The 18,104-nt window shown below is 37.4% G+C and overlaps 1 protein-coding gene across 1 annotated transcript in view; it reads left to right on the top strand.

The window, feature by feature from the left end:
- CFAP44 (cilia and flagella associated protein 44) overlaps nt 1-18,104 on the top strand; it is a 44,294-nt gene that overhangs the window by 6,492 nt on the left and 19,698 nt on the right. The window contains 15 exon segments of the mRNA XM_042866833.1: nt 230-392; nt 1,317-1,419; nt 1,694-1,910; nt 3,404-3,518; nt 4,039-4,203; nt 5,181-5,336; nt 5,727-5,774; nt 6,828-6,927; nt 8,165-8,259; nt 10,833-11,042; nt 11,918-12,028; nt 14,890-15,042; nt 16,074-16,286; nt 16,749-16,894; nt 17,683-17,953. Coding sequence (XP_042722767.1) covers nt 230-392; nt 1,317-1,419; nt 1,694-1,910; nt 3,404-3,518; nt 4,039-4,203; nt 5,181-5,336; nt 5,727-5,774; nt 6,828-6,927; nt 8,165-8,259; nt 10,833-11,042; nt 11,918-12,028; nt 14,890-15,042; nt 16,074-16,286; nt 16,749-16,894; nt 17,683-17,953 — 2,266 coding nt within the window.

Here is an 18,104-nt window from a genome sequence, read left to right as displayed (position 1 = left end):
GAGAAGGTGGAGCATGAAATTTAGAAGGTCTTTCCTTTGCTTTCCCCTCAGTTATAGAAACTCAATATTGTTTACCTTCCTGTGCGTTGAAAAAAACTTGCCTACTGACAGACTTTTAGTCACTGGATTCAATATTCTTGTGTCAGTTTTGGTGTAAGCATTTCTATCCATTTTGTAAACTATTCTTGAAAGCCAGCATCAAATCTTTTCCTTAATGAATTGTTCTCAGATATTCTTTTGGATATGACTGCATCAGAAGTGTAAACCTGATGGTGATGGATAGCCAAAGCCTACTCTATGTAGCAGGCAACCAAGTGGTGATTCTGGACCTGAAAACTAAATCTCAGAGTTACCTCCGGAGCAGCAGTGGAGGTGGAATTGGGTTTATTGCGGTATGCCTTTCTTTTTTAGGATGTTAGTCCTTCTTCTGAAACAAAATGGTCACTTTGTTGCCTAATGGGAGATTTCCACAGCTGCACCTGTAAGAAAGTATGGTATTGATTAAAGGAGTGTAGTGCACCATGCAGTACAGGCTAACTCAATCCGTCAGTATAATCAACAGATCACAAATATCTGCGTACTTGTCTCAGGCCTACATAATTTAAAGGACTGATAAGTGCTGGCAGAGATTAATTTCAGTATCTATTACATTCTTATTTAAGTATTAGTACTCATTTCAGCTCTCTCTTTCTCTCCCATTCACAGCTAATACTGATATATTGTTTTGTCAGTGGTTAAAACTTAGAAAACTAGCAACCTAAATAAATGAAGAGAAAAAGGATTTGGTTTCACTCTAGGAAACTCCTATGAAAAGCTTGGAATCTAAAATGTTTATACGGTTTTGTGGCACCTTACCCTGTGAATAGCTCTGCCATCTCTCAGTTGTACTATGAGCAAAGCTTTCAGTATACCAGCCTCAGTCTGTTCTGCTGATATAAGCAGCCTTTCATGGAGAATCGTGGTGCATCTATCCATCTTCAGAAAAATGTAATTCAGGATGGCATTTCTACATCATTCTGTGTAGATGAATGCTGACCCAAATAGTGCATATGGAAAGATCAGCTAGTGAGTTAAGTAGGAAAAGTAAAAGAATGCACAATAAGGGAGCTTATTATACAGTTTCTCATGGTTCTGAAGTATATATGTGTGATAATCCTATTTTGTGTGCCTAGTAGTTTTACCACTGTGTGTGTATAATGGCTTCATTCAGGCATTGAGCAATAGACTGGCAGTTGTTCAGGAAAAGCATACAGAAAAATGCAACTTAGTATTTACAGCAGTATCTTTTGACTGAAACTCAACTTTTGCTTTTCAAGGCACACCCTACTAAGCAGTACTTTGCAGTGGGAGAAAAAGGAGAGAAACCAAACCTCATCATCTACGATTATCCTTCACTGAGGCCTTACAGAATACTACGAGGTAGTGTAAAAAGTCCTATTTTCATTTTACATAAAGGGGCGGTGTTTGTAGATCCCAGTAGATGGAGTAGCACCTCACTTTATAAGGAATTAAAGTTTTTGGTATTCCATGCCAAAACAGAAAACACCAGTTTCCAGCTTTTTCATTATGAGTGGAGAAAGCTTTTATTTAGCAGAAATAGCCAACTTTTGTGAATGTTGACCTCCCCTTAAACAGTTTTTCCTATTGTTTCTTCCTTTTTCCCATGCATGTGTGGATTGGTATGTTTCTCCAGGTGGAACAAAAAAAGGCTATGTTTTTGGTGATTTCAACCATACTGGCACTCTGCTGGCCAGTATTGGAAGCAGCCCTGACTACATGTTGACTATCTGGGACTGGAAACAAGAAAAGATTGTGTTAAGGTCAAAAGCTTTTTCACAGGATGTTTACAGAGTCACGTTTTCTCCTGATAACGAAGAACAGCTAACTACAGCTGGAGTAGGACATATCAGGTAGGTTTACCAATTATGTTTAATGTGTATCAGTTCTAAAGGCATAGTACCTAGATGATGACTAGCAGGAACGTATCATTAGCAAACACACATGAGTGGGGAATGCTGTTTTACCTTGTCACTGCAAATACAAAGCCAAAAAGTCTTTCAGCTAGACAGCAAAGTCTTTTAAACATCCTTGTTCTCAAAAAGGGATGATGCTTGGCATTCAATATGTGTACTACTGGCTTCATTCTTGTAATTCCAACAAACACTGTGGAGAACTAATAAAAAACATATGTACATACCTGTCTTGTAGGTGTTTACACAGCATTCATGCCTCCTCAGCTTTCTACCAGTGATTTATTGAGCTCAGCTGCTGTTTGGGTAGCCAGTAGAACTGGCTGTCAAGCCATGGGTTAGAAAGTCACTGATACCACTGGTACAAAAGCTGTGTCTCCATACACTCCCTTCGGTGCTAAGTTCGCAGTTCTTTTTTACAGTAAAAAAAAATAAGTGAGAGCTTTTAGTCTCTGTTCCAAAGAGTTTACATTCTGATATGTGTTTATCCAGAGTTCAGTGTTAGCACTGCAGGGACTGAAGATATGGCTTGGATGCTACCATAATAGATACTTTTAAAATTGCAACACATCTAAAATGTCTTTGAATTTTATGGAGGAATCAGATCAAAATCTGAAATGTGCTTTATAACTCGGTTGCAAGATGGGTCTGAAATAAGAAACTGCTTATTTAGACCCAGGGTGAAAGTGGTTTAGAATACATTATTTATGGAAGTCTGACAAAAAATCTTTTATAAACTTTCTTTTGAGCTAAGATACTGTGAATAAGATCTGACATAGCTTTATAACACAGATATACGCAACTCTTAACACATACGTATTCAAATCCCAATTTCCAGCACTTAACTTAAATGTAACATTTCCTGCACACACTGTATACCATCCCTAATTGCAGTATATGTTTATTTTTCTGTAAAACAATAATTTAAAACAATATTTTATACTGCAAAAAATATAATGATTGACTAGGAATAGCTGTGAAGGTCTAGGGTAAAAGTTTTTGCTCACTGAGATTTTTACAGTCACACTCAAGTCCATGGAGTTGTTTGTATGAAAATCAGAGAAGAATTTAGTCTCTTGGATTTACAGAGTTAAACATCATACACTAGAGATAGCAAGAGTAAAATAGGCAACTAGAAGTATGTGTATGGGTTGTATCTGGAAAGATATAGCTGTTAATTTAACAGTTATTTGTTTTAAATAATAGTGTTAAATTCTCCTGGGTTTTTCTTAAAGGTAATATATGGGAAAGTTGTGTGTTTACAAAGCTTTATCTCATTAAAACAAACAAACAAAAATATCCAAGGTCTCCTGTGAAAAGTAGTAAGGAATGAACAAAATGGAATCCCTGGTAAGATAATTACAATGTCAGAGAGACTGAAGAGCGTGTCTAGGAAATCTTGTATCAGAGAGGGATGTGCTTCCTTTACTCAGGTTCTGGAAGATGGCTCACACATTCACTGGTCTCAAGTTACAAGGAGCTTTGGGTAGGTTTGGAAAAACAGCAGTGACTGACATTATAGGGTATGTGGAGCTGCCCGATGGGAAGGTAAGTAGCAATAATTTTAATTGATTTTTGTGTTCCTTCTTGTGTTTTGATGAAAAGTTTGACTAAGTTGGAGAGTTACTATTTACTTCTGAGTGATAGGAGTTAGAACCCCAGTGCACTGCTCTAATAAACTAATACTGACAGTAATTTGCCAAGGAGAGTTGCTTGCTTTGTAATAATTGCAAAGCATGTTTAATATTATTCCTGGACAAAAGATCTCTATTGGTTTAGAACTGAGACTCCTCTTATAGCATGGTAAATATGTTCGTGTAAAGAAATGAAAAGTATGTTAGCCACGTCTTCAGTCACTTCAGAGTGACTGGTAAATCAGGTAAATGATGTCATATTCCTTAAAAGTTGAATCTTCTCTTCCTCTACAACTTCTCTTGAAAATACCTGTGCATTGCTATCTATTTAATGCTTTTGTAGTAGGAAGTCACAAAGTTAAGCAGATTCTTAACCATGCAGAAACACTGGTAAAGTACAGTTGCTTGTGTGCTTCTCTCCATTTGCACTGAAGGTTATCTCGGGGGCTGAGTGGGGCAACTTGCTGCTTTGGGAAGGGGGCCTCATCAAAGTAGAGCTCTGTCGAGCTGGACACAAGCCTTGTCACAATGGCCCTGTCAGCCAGATAGTTCTGGATGAAGGAGAACTTGTCACTGTTGGAAAAGATGGCTTCATTCGGGTGAGTATTTTTGCTCTGCTTTTGGGTGTACAAATCAGCAGATAGATGTCATGTATTTTCTCTGCCAGGGCTTATTTATGGAGACATCGTTGCATTGCAGTTGTTTTCTGAGAATTAATTTTTAGATGAGAATAAGGACCAGTCTCCACAGTGCACGTGTTTGAATCAGGTTCTGTTTCATTCTGGTAAATGTTGTTTCAAAGGATAAACAATGGCAACATTGAAATTAATTTTCTGGTTATTTTTATGCTTAGGTCACTTATACAAAAATTAATTAAATCTCAGACATACATGTACTGAAATAGAGGAACAGTCAGAATAAAAAGTACTGGGTGTCCTGAAGTTAACACGTAATTCTATAAATTAAAGTAAAAATGGTTTACTTATTCATACTAGTTTCTGATCTCATCCATTAATTATCAAGAATTTGGCAGTGTTGTGTACCTGCTTTTTAAGGGGAGACAAGGTGTGTCTTCTCTTCATTTGTGAAAGACCGAGGTAACTAACAGGAAGCTGTTGTAGACAGCAGAAGGTGTCTAACACCCTGTTTTTGTTGTTGTTTTTTAACAGTTCATAAATTGATTTTATCCCATTAGGAAAATTAACTTATTTCTAAGGGTGCCAATTGACATTTTGTTGTCATACTACAGAGCAGAACCACGGGTATGTTACTTTTCCCATTTGTCCTCCATGTTGCCTCTGTATGAGCAATGCTCAGAGCAGTCAGATAACACTTGATTTCTATAACTCTGAGGTTATACTTTGCATTGCACTCAACTGTGTGAGATGGTATTTGCTAATTGTCAGTGTTCCAGGTTATATTCAGAAAAGCAAGATGTGTGCTGTCATACTTTACCTGTAGAATGTATCCTCTCTTGGTTTGTCAAGATTTTGAATTTCCCTACTGATTGCATGTGAAAACATAATCTGACCTAATAAAAGCCAGGTCTCTTTCTTTTGTTTTCGATTCTTTGAAGGTATGGAACTTTGAGGCAGTAGATCCTGCTGATTCTGTGGATGAGACAGGGTTATTGGAGATAGAGCCTATGAATGAACTTCGAGTTGGCAAAAATGTCAGTCTAAGTTTCATGTGTAAAATTCATGACTGTGGACAGCCCTTTTGGTATGCTCAGGTAAGATACACTCAAAGTACATACAGCCCTGTTGAGAAAATGAATGACAGAGGCAATGTTAATGAATAGCAGTAATACCTTACAGGTTGGTGCATCTCTTTTCTGTAGAATCAATCTTTTGGATTTGTATTTGCTGTGCAGTAACATGTAAGTCTATGGTTTGCAGAGCCTGAGCTGCCTAAGAGTAGGAGAGCGTCAAAATTTATTATTCAAGTTCTGTTGTCCTGGACCTATGGGTAGGACTGGTGAGACCAACATCACCACTTGAGTCATTTCATTTTCACAGTGATAATCACTAAGGAATGTTTAAAGAATTTAATGTGGACAGTTTTATTTCCACATTGAGGTTTGAAAATATTCAAGTTACATGTTTTGGTTTTGCTTCTTCAGGATGCCAATGGAAAGATCTGGAAGCTGGATTTGACTTTTTCAAACATAGTAAGTTTATTTTCTTTTCCAATTTCTTCATTTCCATTATAGTAACTCGTTTTAACTATGTGAGATGCATCTACAATGAAATTTGTGATTGGTGAAGTTGCAGAGCTGAGAATTTTGTGTTGAAACAGATCTTTTTCCCAATGTTTTTTTTTTTTTCCATAATATTATTGATAATCCTGCAGAGTCATTATAGTCAAAAGTCATTACTGATTTTTTTGCTTCCTGAAGTGTTGGCTGCTAAATTCAAATTATCTTAAACTGGAAATAAAAGTTGCATGTGTGCAGGAAAAGAGTTCAAGGATTCCTTATATATTCTATTTAGTTGGTGTATTTGAAACAATTGCTATGTTACCTCCTAATGACAAAAAGAAAAACTAGGAAAAACAAGGAGAACGTATGAACTTCATATATTTTATCCAACTGACTTCTATTATTACTGCTGGAGGTGTTTCTGATGAAGGAATAGGTGACAAGGTAAAATGAAAGCATGTAATTTTTGCTCCAGGACATATTAAAACTAATGGGAATATTTCCTTTGATTGGAATAAATTTTAGGGAAACGGCTAAATAATGTTTCAAGAATTTCACGATTAGAAAAGATTATTAAAGCATGCTCTAAAAAAATAAGGTAAAGAATGGACAACAAAAATAGAATCCCTTGGATGATGAAAAAATTTGCCAGGTATTACAAGCCATAGGCTTGACAGTATTTTCAACTTTTTGCTAAAAATGTTAATTCTAGGCTTAAAGTACTTAATGGAAGTGGGTATGCTATAGTTCCCCTTATTTTTACGCTGAGAATGGTGGCATTCTAAACCAACTTAATGTTCCCATACTGGTTTGCTGTTTGTTCATGATCTTTTAATGAACATTTGAACTTTAAAATAAACAAATAAATAAATAAAAATAATTTTAAAAAGCTGCCTATAGGCAACTCATGCCTGGCAAATTTTGTTTAAATTTTGCCTAGATTTTTCATGTTGACTGTAGTTATGGCTAGTAATAACTTCTAAGCACATAGAAAAACTTGTGTTTTTCTATTTCACACGGCAGACCCGTGATCCAGAGTGCCTTTGCACCTTTCACTCTAGAAGGATTGAGGCCATGAGTGTCTCTCCCATGACATATCTTGTGGCCACCACTGCTCTTGACCGTAAGTACACAATTCCTTTGTTCTTATGCCACTGTAATTGTTTTTTTTCAGAGCAATGATGATTGGTTTGGAACTATTTTCTTTTGAACAAATTGTGCATTTGCTCTTCAAAAACCGCTTTACAGACAAGTGTTATTCCTGGGATTAGTTCTTTTACAGTTAGGACAAGTCATTAACATTTTGAAGTACTACTTTGGGACTGCCTCATCTTAAAGCCTGGGATTTTCCTGGGAAAAGTTTTTAATGGGAAAAGGTTTTAATGGTAAGATTTGTAAATTGTTCTGAAGGAAGAGCTGAAAAGATGAGACGTTTGGTTTGAATAACAGCATTTGTATTCAAGCCTCCAGACTGGTAAGTGTTGGGGTCTTTGTTTTGTAAGGAATTACTTACATTTCAACCATTGTGTAAGTCATTGTGAATATTAATATTTGTGGCTTTATTAGAAAAAGCAATAACTACCTCACTCTCAGTAACAGATAACATGTTAGTTATATATACTAATTTAAGTTATATAAATATTGCTATTTATGCCTCTCACTGTTAGCCTTACCACAATTTGAAAGAACCACAAGACAGAACATCAACAGTGTCATTTATGATGCTTAGAAAATGCTACAAGATCTTTAACTCAATTATTGTCAGCTGTACCTTGTCATTTGTCTGTGTTATACAGTATACATTCACTTCTAGCCTGAAGATAAACTTGTAACAGTTGAGCAAATTACACTTAGGATATTTACCAGCTGGAATGGAATTTAATGCAAACCAATGTGTGTCTACTAATCTACCTCTGGTGAAATTGGATTTTCTTTGGAAAATTTTCCATTTCCATCCACTTAAATATTTTCCTCCCTAGGCAATTCCAAGTAGCAGTGTATCATCTTTTCCTATGTTGCCAGTACAGACTTCCCTTATAGTAGTCCACAGTTCTGCAATTATTCAAAAATTACACATGGTGTTCTCTTCAAAAGCATGGGACTTCTTATTACACCCCTCAGCCCTGACAACTCTTGGGATTGATTTAAAAGAGTGAAGTAAGCTTATGTTTTGTTGATGAGCACCATGCTACTTTGTAACCATCAGTTATGTCTTTCTAGGTGTATGTTTGATACTGAAAGAGAGAAATTAATGACTTTCCATACAGCTTTTCATTCAAATAAATAGAAATTTCTCCACTAATCTTGAACTGGAAGTGACATTGTAAGAAATAAATTCCTATTGTTTCCTTTACATGCAGGGTCAGTGCATATCTATGATTTCATCAGCAACAGTCAACAGAGTGAAATTAAATTTAAACAAGGAGGAACAGCATTGTCATGGGCACCTCATGTTGTAAGTTTTTATTTGCATGTTAACAAAAATTCATAGAGGACCTACAAGTCTGCAAGCATCAAGGAAAATCCTCATGATGCAAAATATTAAAGAAGCGACTGTTTAGTTCATGCTGGAACTTACTGTATTAGTATGTATGTATAAACTTGTGTACCAGTATGTATATATACAGTGCAGAGTTTGATTTTACTGTGAGTTGTCGGGTATCCAACTCTGTGAAATTTTAAAATCAGATCTCTGTGTGTGTTCTGGGAAGTAATGTTACTTTATAGACTAACAACTTCTGTTGAATCTAAGCAGAGCAATTGGCAATTAACATAAATTAGTTAACACATGTCAAAATGACAGCCCAGAAAATCCATAAACATTTGGAGATTAATCATAAAAAATTGTTACCAGAAATGATCATTTGTAGACTGTGGAGTCTATCACTTTTAGACATATTTACTAATTTTAATTAAAATAGTATCTAATTATGTTCTTAAAGTTTCACTACAAGCAGATTTATGGAGTGCTTTTGCTGAATTTTGAAGGTAAGGACAGCAGCACTGAGACAGTACACTTGTAACTGTAATTCTAGTCACACACTTGCAGAAATTCTATTAGGTGATGACCAAAACATTCACTATGTCACCACAATAACTTGTACAGCATTACAGAACAAAATCAGATCAGTTTTACAAAAGTTGATACTAAACACAGACTGAAAAAGCAGGGATATTTAGTCTCCCTAGCTTCTCTTAACTCTCATTAAATACTTGCATGTAGATTAAGGTTCTTGAACGTATTTGAAAATTTGCACTTTTAATCTAAGAAAACACATAATTCACACAGTTCAGAGCATCTCTATCCCACTACATCCTCATAGACAAGCTGCCAAAATGGAAGTTAGGTAAGTGATGTAGATATTAAATTGCCTGAATTTAATGGGCCTCAGGGGGCAGTGATCAATAATCAGTATCACAACCTCCAGTTAGAGAGAAGCCTCTAGTTGTGTATTCCAGTGGTCATTACATGGACCAATACTCCTCATTAATTACCTGAATACTGGGACAGAGTGCACCTTTGGTAACTTTGCAGAGGATAAATATTGAGAGGAGCGGGTGATAGGCCAGATGGTTGTGCTGCCATTCAGAGGAACCTGAATGTGCTGGAGAACTGAGCTGAGGGGAATCTCATGGAGTTTGGCAAAGGGAAAATACAAAGCTCTGCATCTGGGTAGGAATGCCAGAGGCATCAGTACTTCCTGGGAGCCCACCAGCTGAAAAACAGATTCACAGAGGAAGATCTTGGGATTCTGATTGATGCCAAGCTGGTCATTAGCCAGCAATGTACCATCATGGCAAAGAAGGCCAACAGCATCCTTGGCTGCATTAGGAAGGCTGTTGTTAGCTGGGCAGGGAGGTGATCATTCCTCTTTACTCAGTGCTTGTGAGACCACAGCTGAAGTACTGTGTCCAGTGTTGGGCTCCCCAGAAGAGTAAAGATGCAGATTTGCTGGAGGAAGTGAAGTGCAGGGCCACAGATCTGAAGACCGTGAGTGACTGACTACTTCTGATCATCTAGTGAGCAAAGTTGCCATGTACCTGCCTATTACAGAGATGATTTTTAAGATATGACGACATAGGCTCGTTTCAAGATTAAAAAAAAAAAAAAGCAGTTACACTTGGCTTCCTACAATAACCTCCATAATAGTTTCATACATAGCACTGTGCTTTTACCAGCTGCTCACCAATCTTGTCCATTCACCCTTGTCTCCTCACACAGCAATTTTCATTTTAGTCTCATTTCTAGCATACATTAATGTTCACATTATTACAGCCTGTACATAACATTATATCTGTGATGGTGCAGTTTGCAACATAGCTGAATTTGACTCAGCTTGTAGATCACTTCAAGATGCTACTGCATATGGCTATTATCAGCTGCAAGTCCAGATAGATCCAGCTAAAACATGAGATTGTTTCTGCTAACTCTTCTCTCTCACAGTTTAAGTCTGTCTATATTTTTATCAATTGTATTACCCTCAAGGCAAATTAGTTAAAGTCTCCATAACCTCATATTTCTGTCTCAAGTCCCTGCTGACAGTTGAACTTTACATGGTCAGCCAGACACAAGTTTATGCCCACATCTCTTCAAATATTATACCCACATTCAATGCCAAATATTATATTCAGGATAGTATAATAATTATTTTTTGAATTTCAAATCTTCTCCTTAAGAAGATTCTGATATGGATACCTATCTGTAGGAACCACCTTTTCCTCATCAGTTGTAACTATATCTTCACCAATGTTTCCAGTCTCAAAGCATGTCATCAACAAGTAAAATGAAAACAACAGACGAAAAACCCAAACCAATGAATGTATCTAACCACCCCTCACCATCACCTTTACTCAGACCTACCCTTCCCTTTATGGTGGCTTATTAGAAAGAATAAACAAAATTTCCCTGGTCACATACATGTAAGATGAGTTACAAGTTAACAGCAGAACACGTGACATACAGATAATTATTCTAAACTCCCTGAGGTACACTGTGATTTTTTTTTTTCTTCATTCTTCCACTCAAAGGTAAATCCTAAAGGAAGTCTAATTGCTGTGGGGTTTGAAGATGGTGTTGTCCGCATAATTGAAGTTTATGATCCCAAAGGACTTCCCACTCTTGCAGAACAGCCCAATGTAAGAAATGCAGGGATAAATCTGAAACAAGCTTTTAAACCTCATACTACTGCAGTCACAGCCTTGGCATATGAACGAAATGGAGATGTCTTTGCCACAGGGGTATGTATCACTTTGTTTATTTTTATTAGGCAACAACTTCCAAGATTATTTAAAGAGTTAAGGCAAATTTTGGTCGCTGACAATGCAGTTATACTTCTGTTATTGCTGTTGATTGCTTCTTGTACTTCTCAGTAATGCCAGGGGAAGAGAAGGATCTGTTTGCACACATTGTTTCCTGAAGGAAAGCAATCATGCAATACATACAACTTGTTTTCGAATTACTGGATTGTTTAATGTGAATTCTGTAATCCCTTTTGAAGATGCATTTGGCTTATTTTTGAATTAGTTTAGTAGTATCTTGCATCTAGTAAAAGTAAGTCCATTTGTACACCAGCTTGGTAGAACACCAGTAGATACCTAACACTGTTTTGCATTGCAACAAGATCAACTGATCAGTTTTTCAGTGTGTCTGCTAGGCTTTGAAATGATTTCCAGTGAGAAAACTGGAAACAGGTAACAAGACACATCAGAGGAAAACAGGAAATCCAGACAACAGTTTGGAAACATCAGAATACAACAGGTATACCTCTGACATTGCTCAGGCTTGGGCTGAAGACCTGGGCCTAACCTTTAGGTGAGTTCCTGGAGCAGTGGGCAAAAGTTGCCTAAATTGAGGTGCCAGGAGAGGCTCATAAGGACGACTGAGGCCTACAGCTTTACTCAGCAGCCTAGAGGAAGTTGAGCAGGATTATTATTCCCCCTCACTGTAATGATGAAAATCCAATTCTGAGTTCTAAGGCACTTGCAAATCCCTTCATCTAGCCAAGAACATCTGAAGGATGTTTCACACAGTACTTACAATCGTTCAGATGTTTCGTCAGCTTTCAATCAGTAACAATCTTTTTTTTTTTTTTTTTCTTTTTTTTTCCCTTCAGAGTAAAGACAAAACAGTTTTCTTTTTTGCTGTTGAAGATGAATACAAGCCAATAGGATTCATCCATGTCCCTGGGGCTGTGCAGGCATTACAGTGGTCTCCACCTTCTCATGTGAGTAATGCATGCTTGTTTTTTCCTTTCTCTGCTATGGCAGAATGAAAACCAGTGAAGGTCCATCAATCTAGCTATGTTCTCTGTACACAGTGCAAAACATGTTTTGCTGCTTTTTTCTACACACCTTCAGAATGAAAGATAGATTTTGTGTAGCTGTACCTCTAGCTCAGTCACTTTGGATAAATGTTGGACTTTGCATAATCGACAATAGAAACATAGATAAGCTACAGAATTTTGTGCAGTATTTTGAGTACCTGCCTTGAACTAGCAAGCCAGTGTCTTTTGCCCTTATCAATACAATCATTTGCAGTTGTAGACAAAACTTCCAGAGCACATCAAGAAATTTTTTGTGTGTTTCTCTGAACCTATGCTAAGTATTCATTGTCATTCAGTGACATAAACAAATAGATTCTTGATTGTTCTTTAGAAATGTGATGTGATTATGGTAACACGAATTTTTTGCTGGTCCAGTATTGTTATTTGGAAGGAAGATAGTTCACTACATTTAATACAAAGTGGCTACCAGGAAGCATTATAATGCTTTACAATGGCAAACTTCAACTAGTATTGTTTCTTGAGAGCAGCTAAAAACTGCTCTGGGAAAAGAGCTCTTGCTAGCATGAACTTTATCTTACAGCAGAACTGACAGGTTTTGGTCAAACAGTTACATTTTAGGTCCTTTGCTTGAGAACAAGACGCTTCTTACTACCTGAAAAGTACCCATCATGTTTTTGATGTGTCACGTTCCTCCGAGTAATTTTTACTACAAGTAATAAGTCTCCACTGGTAGATGTGAATGCTTATTAAACATAATTCAAGCATCAGAGAGTTTTGTTTGTTTTGGTTTTTTTTTCCCTCTTTAAATAAGCACCTTGGTAATTAAACACTATACATTTAATGAATGTGTTTTTAAGGATGAGATTTTATAGAAGATATGATTCCTCATTAAGGTTTCCATAGCAACTCTAATATATCCCCTGGCACATTTTTAGTGTTGGGTCAGATGGTAATCTCTCTGTTCTCCAGGTAGCTTATGAAAATTGAAACTACATAAAGACTTGCATTATTTAGTGTTTTGAGAATTTATAATTATTACCCTCACCTTGTCTATTCTTCCTGACCTGGCATTTTAAGAGATTCAGCATGTACTAACAATTAAAAGAAGCAAACAAACTTAAGCTAAATCGCATTTGGCAAGATTCCCAGGCCAGTCTTGAAGGTATTAAGGGATTTAAAATCATAGAAGCATACAAATTTTCAAGCATTTATCAAAACAAAAACTCAGCTCCTAACTTCTGGGCCAGATTTATCTTTAAATTTACCAGACTCCCAATATATTATGATTCTTCCTAGCTGATGGTGTTCAGTATAATAGCAGTTCTGTATAAGGCAAGGTCTTTTTCAGTTTCTTAGCTTTTTCTGGGATACATATGTGCAGGTCACTACAAAATACCATGTCCTATTTATTTCTATGGAAAGTGTAACAGATACAAAGAGCACAGTAACACTACTTGATAGAGCAAATTTTCAGCTATAAAACGCTCTTTTTCAACATGATCACTGCCATTAGCCATGCATTTTCACCAGTTATGAACAAGAGGAAAAATCTACACTAGCAGAAGCAACCCAGTGTTTCATAGCCTCTATGACAGCATTGTTGCTGACCCAAACAGATGAAAGTCAGAAGGTGCCAAATCCAGACTATGTGGTGGGTGTGGTAGGACAGTCCAAGCAAGGCTGGCAAATGTGCTCCATGGTTTTCAAACTTGTGTGATGCCTGGTGTTAATGTGTTGCTGGAGAAAGAATGTCTTCTTCTGCAGTCTGACTCTGGAAGTTCAAGCCTTCAGTTTAGTCAGCATCACAATGAAGTGGTCATGGAAAAGTTCATGGTTTGTCTGGGTTCCAGGAAATCCAGGAGGATGACCCCTTTGTTATCCCAAAAGAGAGTGCAAATCACTTTATCAGCTAAAGGCTGCATCTTGGACTTTTTCTTTGATGGGGAATTCACATCACCATTCCATAGACTGCTGTTTTGACTCCAGCTCATAGTGGTGACACCATGCTATCACTGATAATCATGCAGTGTAGGAAATTGTCACCTTCAGCCTCACATTGGTTCAGCAGGTCCTGACAAGCTTGCAGATAATTTTCTGTCTGTTGCAGTGTGAACATTTGTGGGACCCATCTCAAACTTTGTGATGTTGCTACCTCTGTTCCCAACATACTGAAGCTGATCTTCAGCTCTGTACACAGTTCCCTGATTGTAATCCTCTGATTCTCATAAATGAACTAATCAAAATGCTCTTAATTTCATGATGTGACAGCTGTGCATGGCCATCCAGAACATGACTCATCTTTCATGTTGATGTCACCAATGCTAAAATGCACCTTTCATTGCCTCACTGTACTCGCATCCACTGTTTGGTCTCCATAAATGTTCAGCAAGTGTCAATGAATGCCAATGGGTGCCATTTTTTCCTCTTGTAGGAAATCAGTTCCACACCTTTGCTTTATCCACACTTCCATGTCAGACCCCACAGCAACAAAATGTAAGGGAATATTGGTGGGAAGGTTCCACCTCTACTGCCATACCACCAACAGCCACCTCTGACATCATGGGCCAACATAATAAGATAGGGGGTATTGCTTTCAGAACAGCCCTCGTATAAGAGAAGTTCGCTGCTTTCTGGTGTCCATATAAGAGTATCTAATCAAATAACAATACAGTTAACTGCTAATGTCTCCTGACTGGAGTTTGATTTTGAGAGGGTTCATCTGCTTTACTGACTTTTTCCCATTTCTCTCAATTCCATTTATATACCTGTCCCACACTTGTGTTTTTTGTGTTTTTGTGTAGGTGGCGAGCACGCTTCTCATCCTTTGTGAGAATGGATATGTTCTCCAGGTTCCTGCCCCTCTCCCTGAGAAACAGGAAACGGCATCCACCTACCATATCAAAAACCTGCCAACACAGTACTTTCATTTTTATAGCATTAAATCCCGAATCAAGGTAAAGAAGTCTCCTTTGGAAAAATCCCATATTTATGTTTGGAAGACAAAGCTTCCTCCTGGAGTTTCTACTCTCTGTATGTGTCTAAGAAAAGACTGAATGTATTGTGTGCTGAGTTTGTTTGTTTTTTTTTTTTCTCTCAGTTTTGTTTGTTTTAGTCAAAAGAGGACAATATAAATATAAATTTATACACATGTATAAGACATAGTAAGTCTTAGGAAAATAGAAAATGTTGTCATCTCATTCCTCTGGGAGAATAGGTCAATAATTAATAAGTTGCAACAAGAATGTTTTAGATAATGTGTGAGGAAAGATGTAACAGTTAGGAAGCTGAAACACCAAAATAGTTTATGTAGACCATGGAATCACCATAGTAGGAGATCTATAAAGTGTAGATCGGAGAATGTCAACACATAATACATTAGGTTCAACTTACGCTGCTCTGGGACAAAAGAACAATCTTTTGAGACCCTTTCTAGGCATTTCTTTGTGACTTTCTATCAAATATTTTCTTAGGAAAAACCTGTTCTAGACAATTTTTTGGCCATTTGTTTTTGCTGAAGGTGGCTTGAATGGAAAGATTTTATGTGTCCTTCCTTTAGTTTTAAGAAGTCAAGTCCATTACAGTTTCTCTCTTTTACTGTATGTACATCAGTGACATCTTAGAACCTGAACTTCAACTTAGAATCTGACTTCAGCTTTCCAGGCACTTTTTATCCTTCCCAGGAAGATTTCTGCATAAGAAGTATACTAACAGTGGTTAATATTGGAAATAATCTCTTTGAAGAAATGGTGAAGTCTGCTTCTTATGCAGAATGGCTTCTGTTTCCAAGGACCTGATTTAAACACTGTGGAGGGGGGAAATGGGCACTTCCCATGAGGTTTGGTTGATTAGTTGAAGGAAAAATATTTCTCTTTCTGTGTATGTAATGCCAGAACCACCTTGAATTTTCTTTATGAGACTAATTCAGTCAGTAATTCATGAATTGTGTTGGTTTCACATCTCTGTGTTTCACCGCTTGTTGTAACAGCTGGAAGAGGAGATTGCACTGAGGGAGAGAAAAAAGCAAGAGAAGGAAAAAGCAAAACTCGAACAGATAAAGCAGCTACAGGAGATGGGAAAGGAGGTGGAAGAAGAAGAACCTGAAGAAGAAGAGCCATTGCCATCAATCTACATACCAGAGGAGCCCAGCCCCATTCTCTGTGGGTTTTATTCAGCACCTGGGAAATTTTGGCTTTCCTTGGTAAATCTTTTTTTTTTTTTTTTTTTTTTTTTAAGTTGCTTGGATTGCAAGATATGGCAACATTCCACTCTCATCTGATTGTCTTCAGAAATTCATTATTTGAAACCTGCAGTCTCTGGAATACAGAATTCCCATCACAGTTGATGGTTTCAATTATCTTTTTGAAGTAAACCAGTAGTGTTAGTCCAATTCAGAAATTTTTCAGTTAGTGTTGTCCATGAGATCTGAACAGGCAAAAAGACTAACCTGCTCCATTTCTAGTAGGAAGTAGAATTTTAACATATTGATTCTACTGGCTGGATTGTAATGCCAATCATATTTATAGATTTTCTCTGTGAGTATCTAGGTTCTCTAGATGTGTTTTTTAAGCTATGCTTAGCACAGAAAAATATTATACAGAAAATTGCATCCAGCTGTTTCAGTGTTCTTTTGTTACCATTTCTTTATGTTTTTTCAATTCAGGGTGGATATGACTCAGGTTTCCTTTATCACTGTGCATTCTCCTCAAATGAGCACCAAGAAGACCCTGAAAACAGGCAAGATGAACCTTTTGAAGTGATTCCTATTGAGGACACTGATGACAACCCCATCCACCAGATCTCCTTCTGGTAAAACAGTTTAGTGTAGAAGATAACTTTGTTATTAAGCTTGATGAAACTGAACTTGAAAAGGAGGAGAGTACACCACTTGGTCCCTTTTAAACTGTGGGTCAATTCAAGTGTACAGGAACTCTTCCTAGTTCTTCTGGTGCCAGTTTTCACTTAATGCTTACTGGAGAACCATTAGAAGCCTCTGCTACCCTTCTAGTTGGATTGTAGATCACCATTGGTTCTGTTCACTAGTTAGCAATGAAAGGACATGGTTAGCTCTCAAGGAGAATATTGAGGGATCAGTCCATCTCCTCTGTCCAACAAATGTAGACTTCTCAGGACATTCTGTGAATAGTATGAATGAAAAGGGTGAGCTGTTTTCAGAATCCCAGTGTCAGGGTTCCCTGTAAGGCTAAATATGATCTACATCTTAGGAGGCAGGTTTAGTTCAGACTTTAATCCACAGCTGTCTGCATTCTACTTGGCCACCATCTGCACTAGATGGAGATTGGGAAGGAAAACTGATTCTCTAACTCTGCACTAGCTATTTGCTACATTGCCCAATTTAGGGCTGAGACTAGTTCCGTAATACCCAGCAGATGCTAGAACATTACTAGAAGCCAGCTGACTTGTAAAAAAGCATGTAGTAATACCACACATACTTTAAATTGTTCAAATACCTTGTTGCCTGCTTATGAACTTGGGAAGGGTCTGTTTATTCAGCTACATTATCTGTTCTTTAGAAGTACTGTGCTTACTTGTTGCAAGTTACATAGTATTATTGTTTCTGGTTTCTTATTTGACAGTACCAGCAGACTACTGATGTTCTGTGGGATGCAGAATGGTGCCCTACGTGTTTATCCTCTCCAAGATAAAGACCTCTCAGTGAACACCCTGAAGGCATACTGGTCGTTCAGTGTACATGACAATGATTATGGCCAGATCCGGGGGATCTGCTGTAGTTATGATGATAGGTTTCTGATTACCTGTGGAGGAGATGGGAACATTTTTACCTTCAACATCTTGTCTCCGGAGGATGTTCATGAAGAGTTAAAAGCCCAAATCCCTCCTCCTAGGGTAAGTCACTAAATGAAAATCCCCCAAACTCTCGTTTTTATTGTACGGATTGTTGCATCTCTGGTTCCAGAACAATTTTGATTACAAGCCCTGCTAACTTATTTCAGTGAATTAGGCCTATGAAGCTACTGCAAATAGCTATAATCCAGTT

The sequence above is a fragment of the Lagopus leucura genome, unplaced genomic scaffold (assembly GCF_019238085.1).
Source record: "Lagopus leucura isolate 7727_CA_CO unplaced genomic scaffold, USGS_WTPT01 Super-Scaffold_100001, whole genome shotgun sequence".
NCBI lineage: Eukaryota > Metazoa > Chordata > Aves > Galliformes > Phasianidae > Lagopus > Lagopus leucura.
Note: the sequence above shows the minus strand (reverse complement) of the source record. Positions and strands in the feature narration are given on the sequence as shown.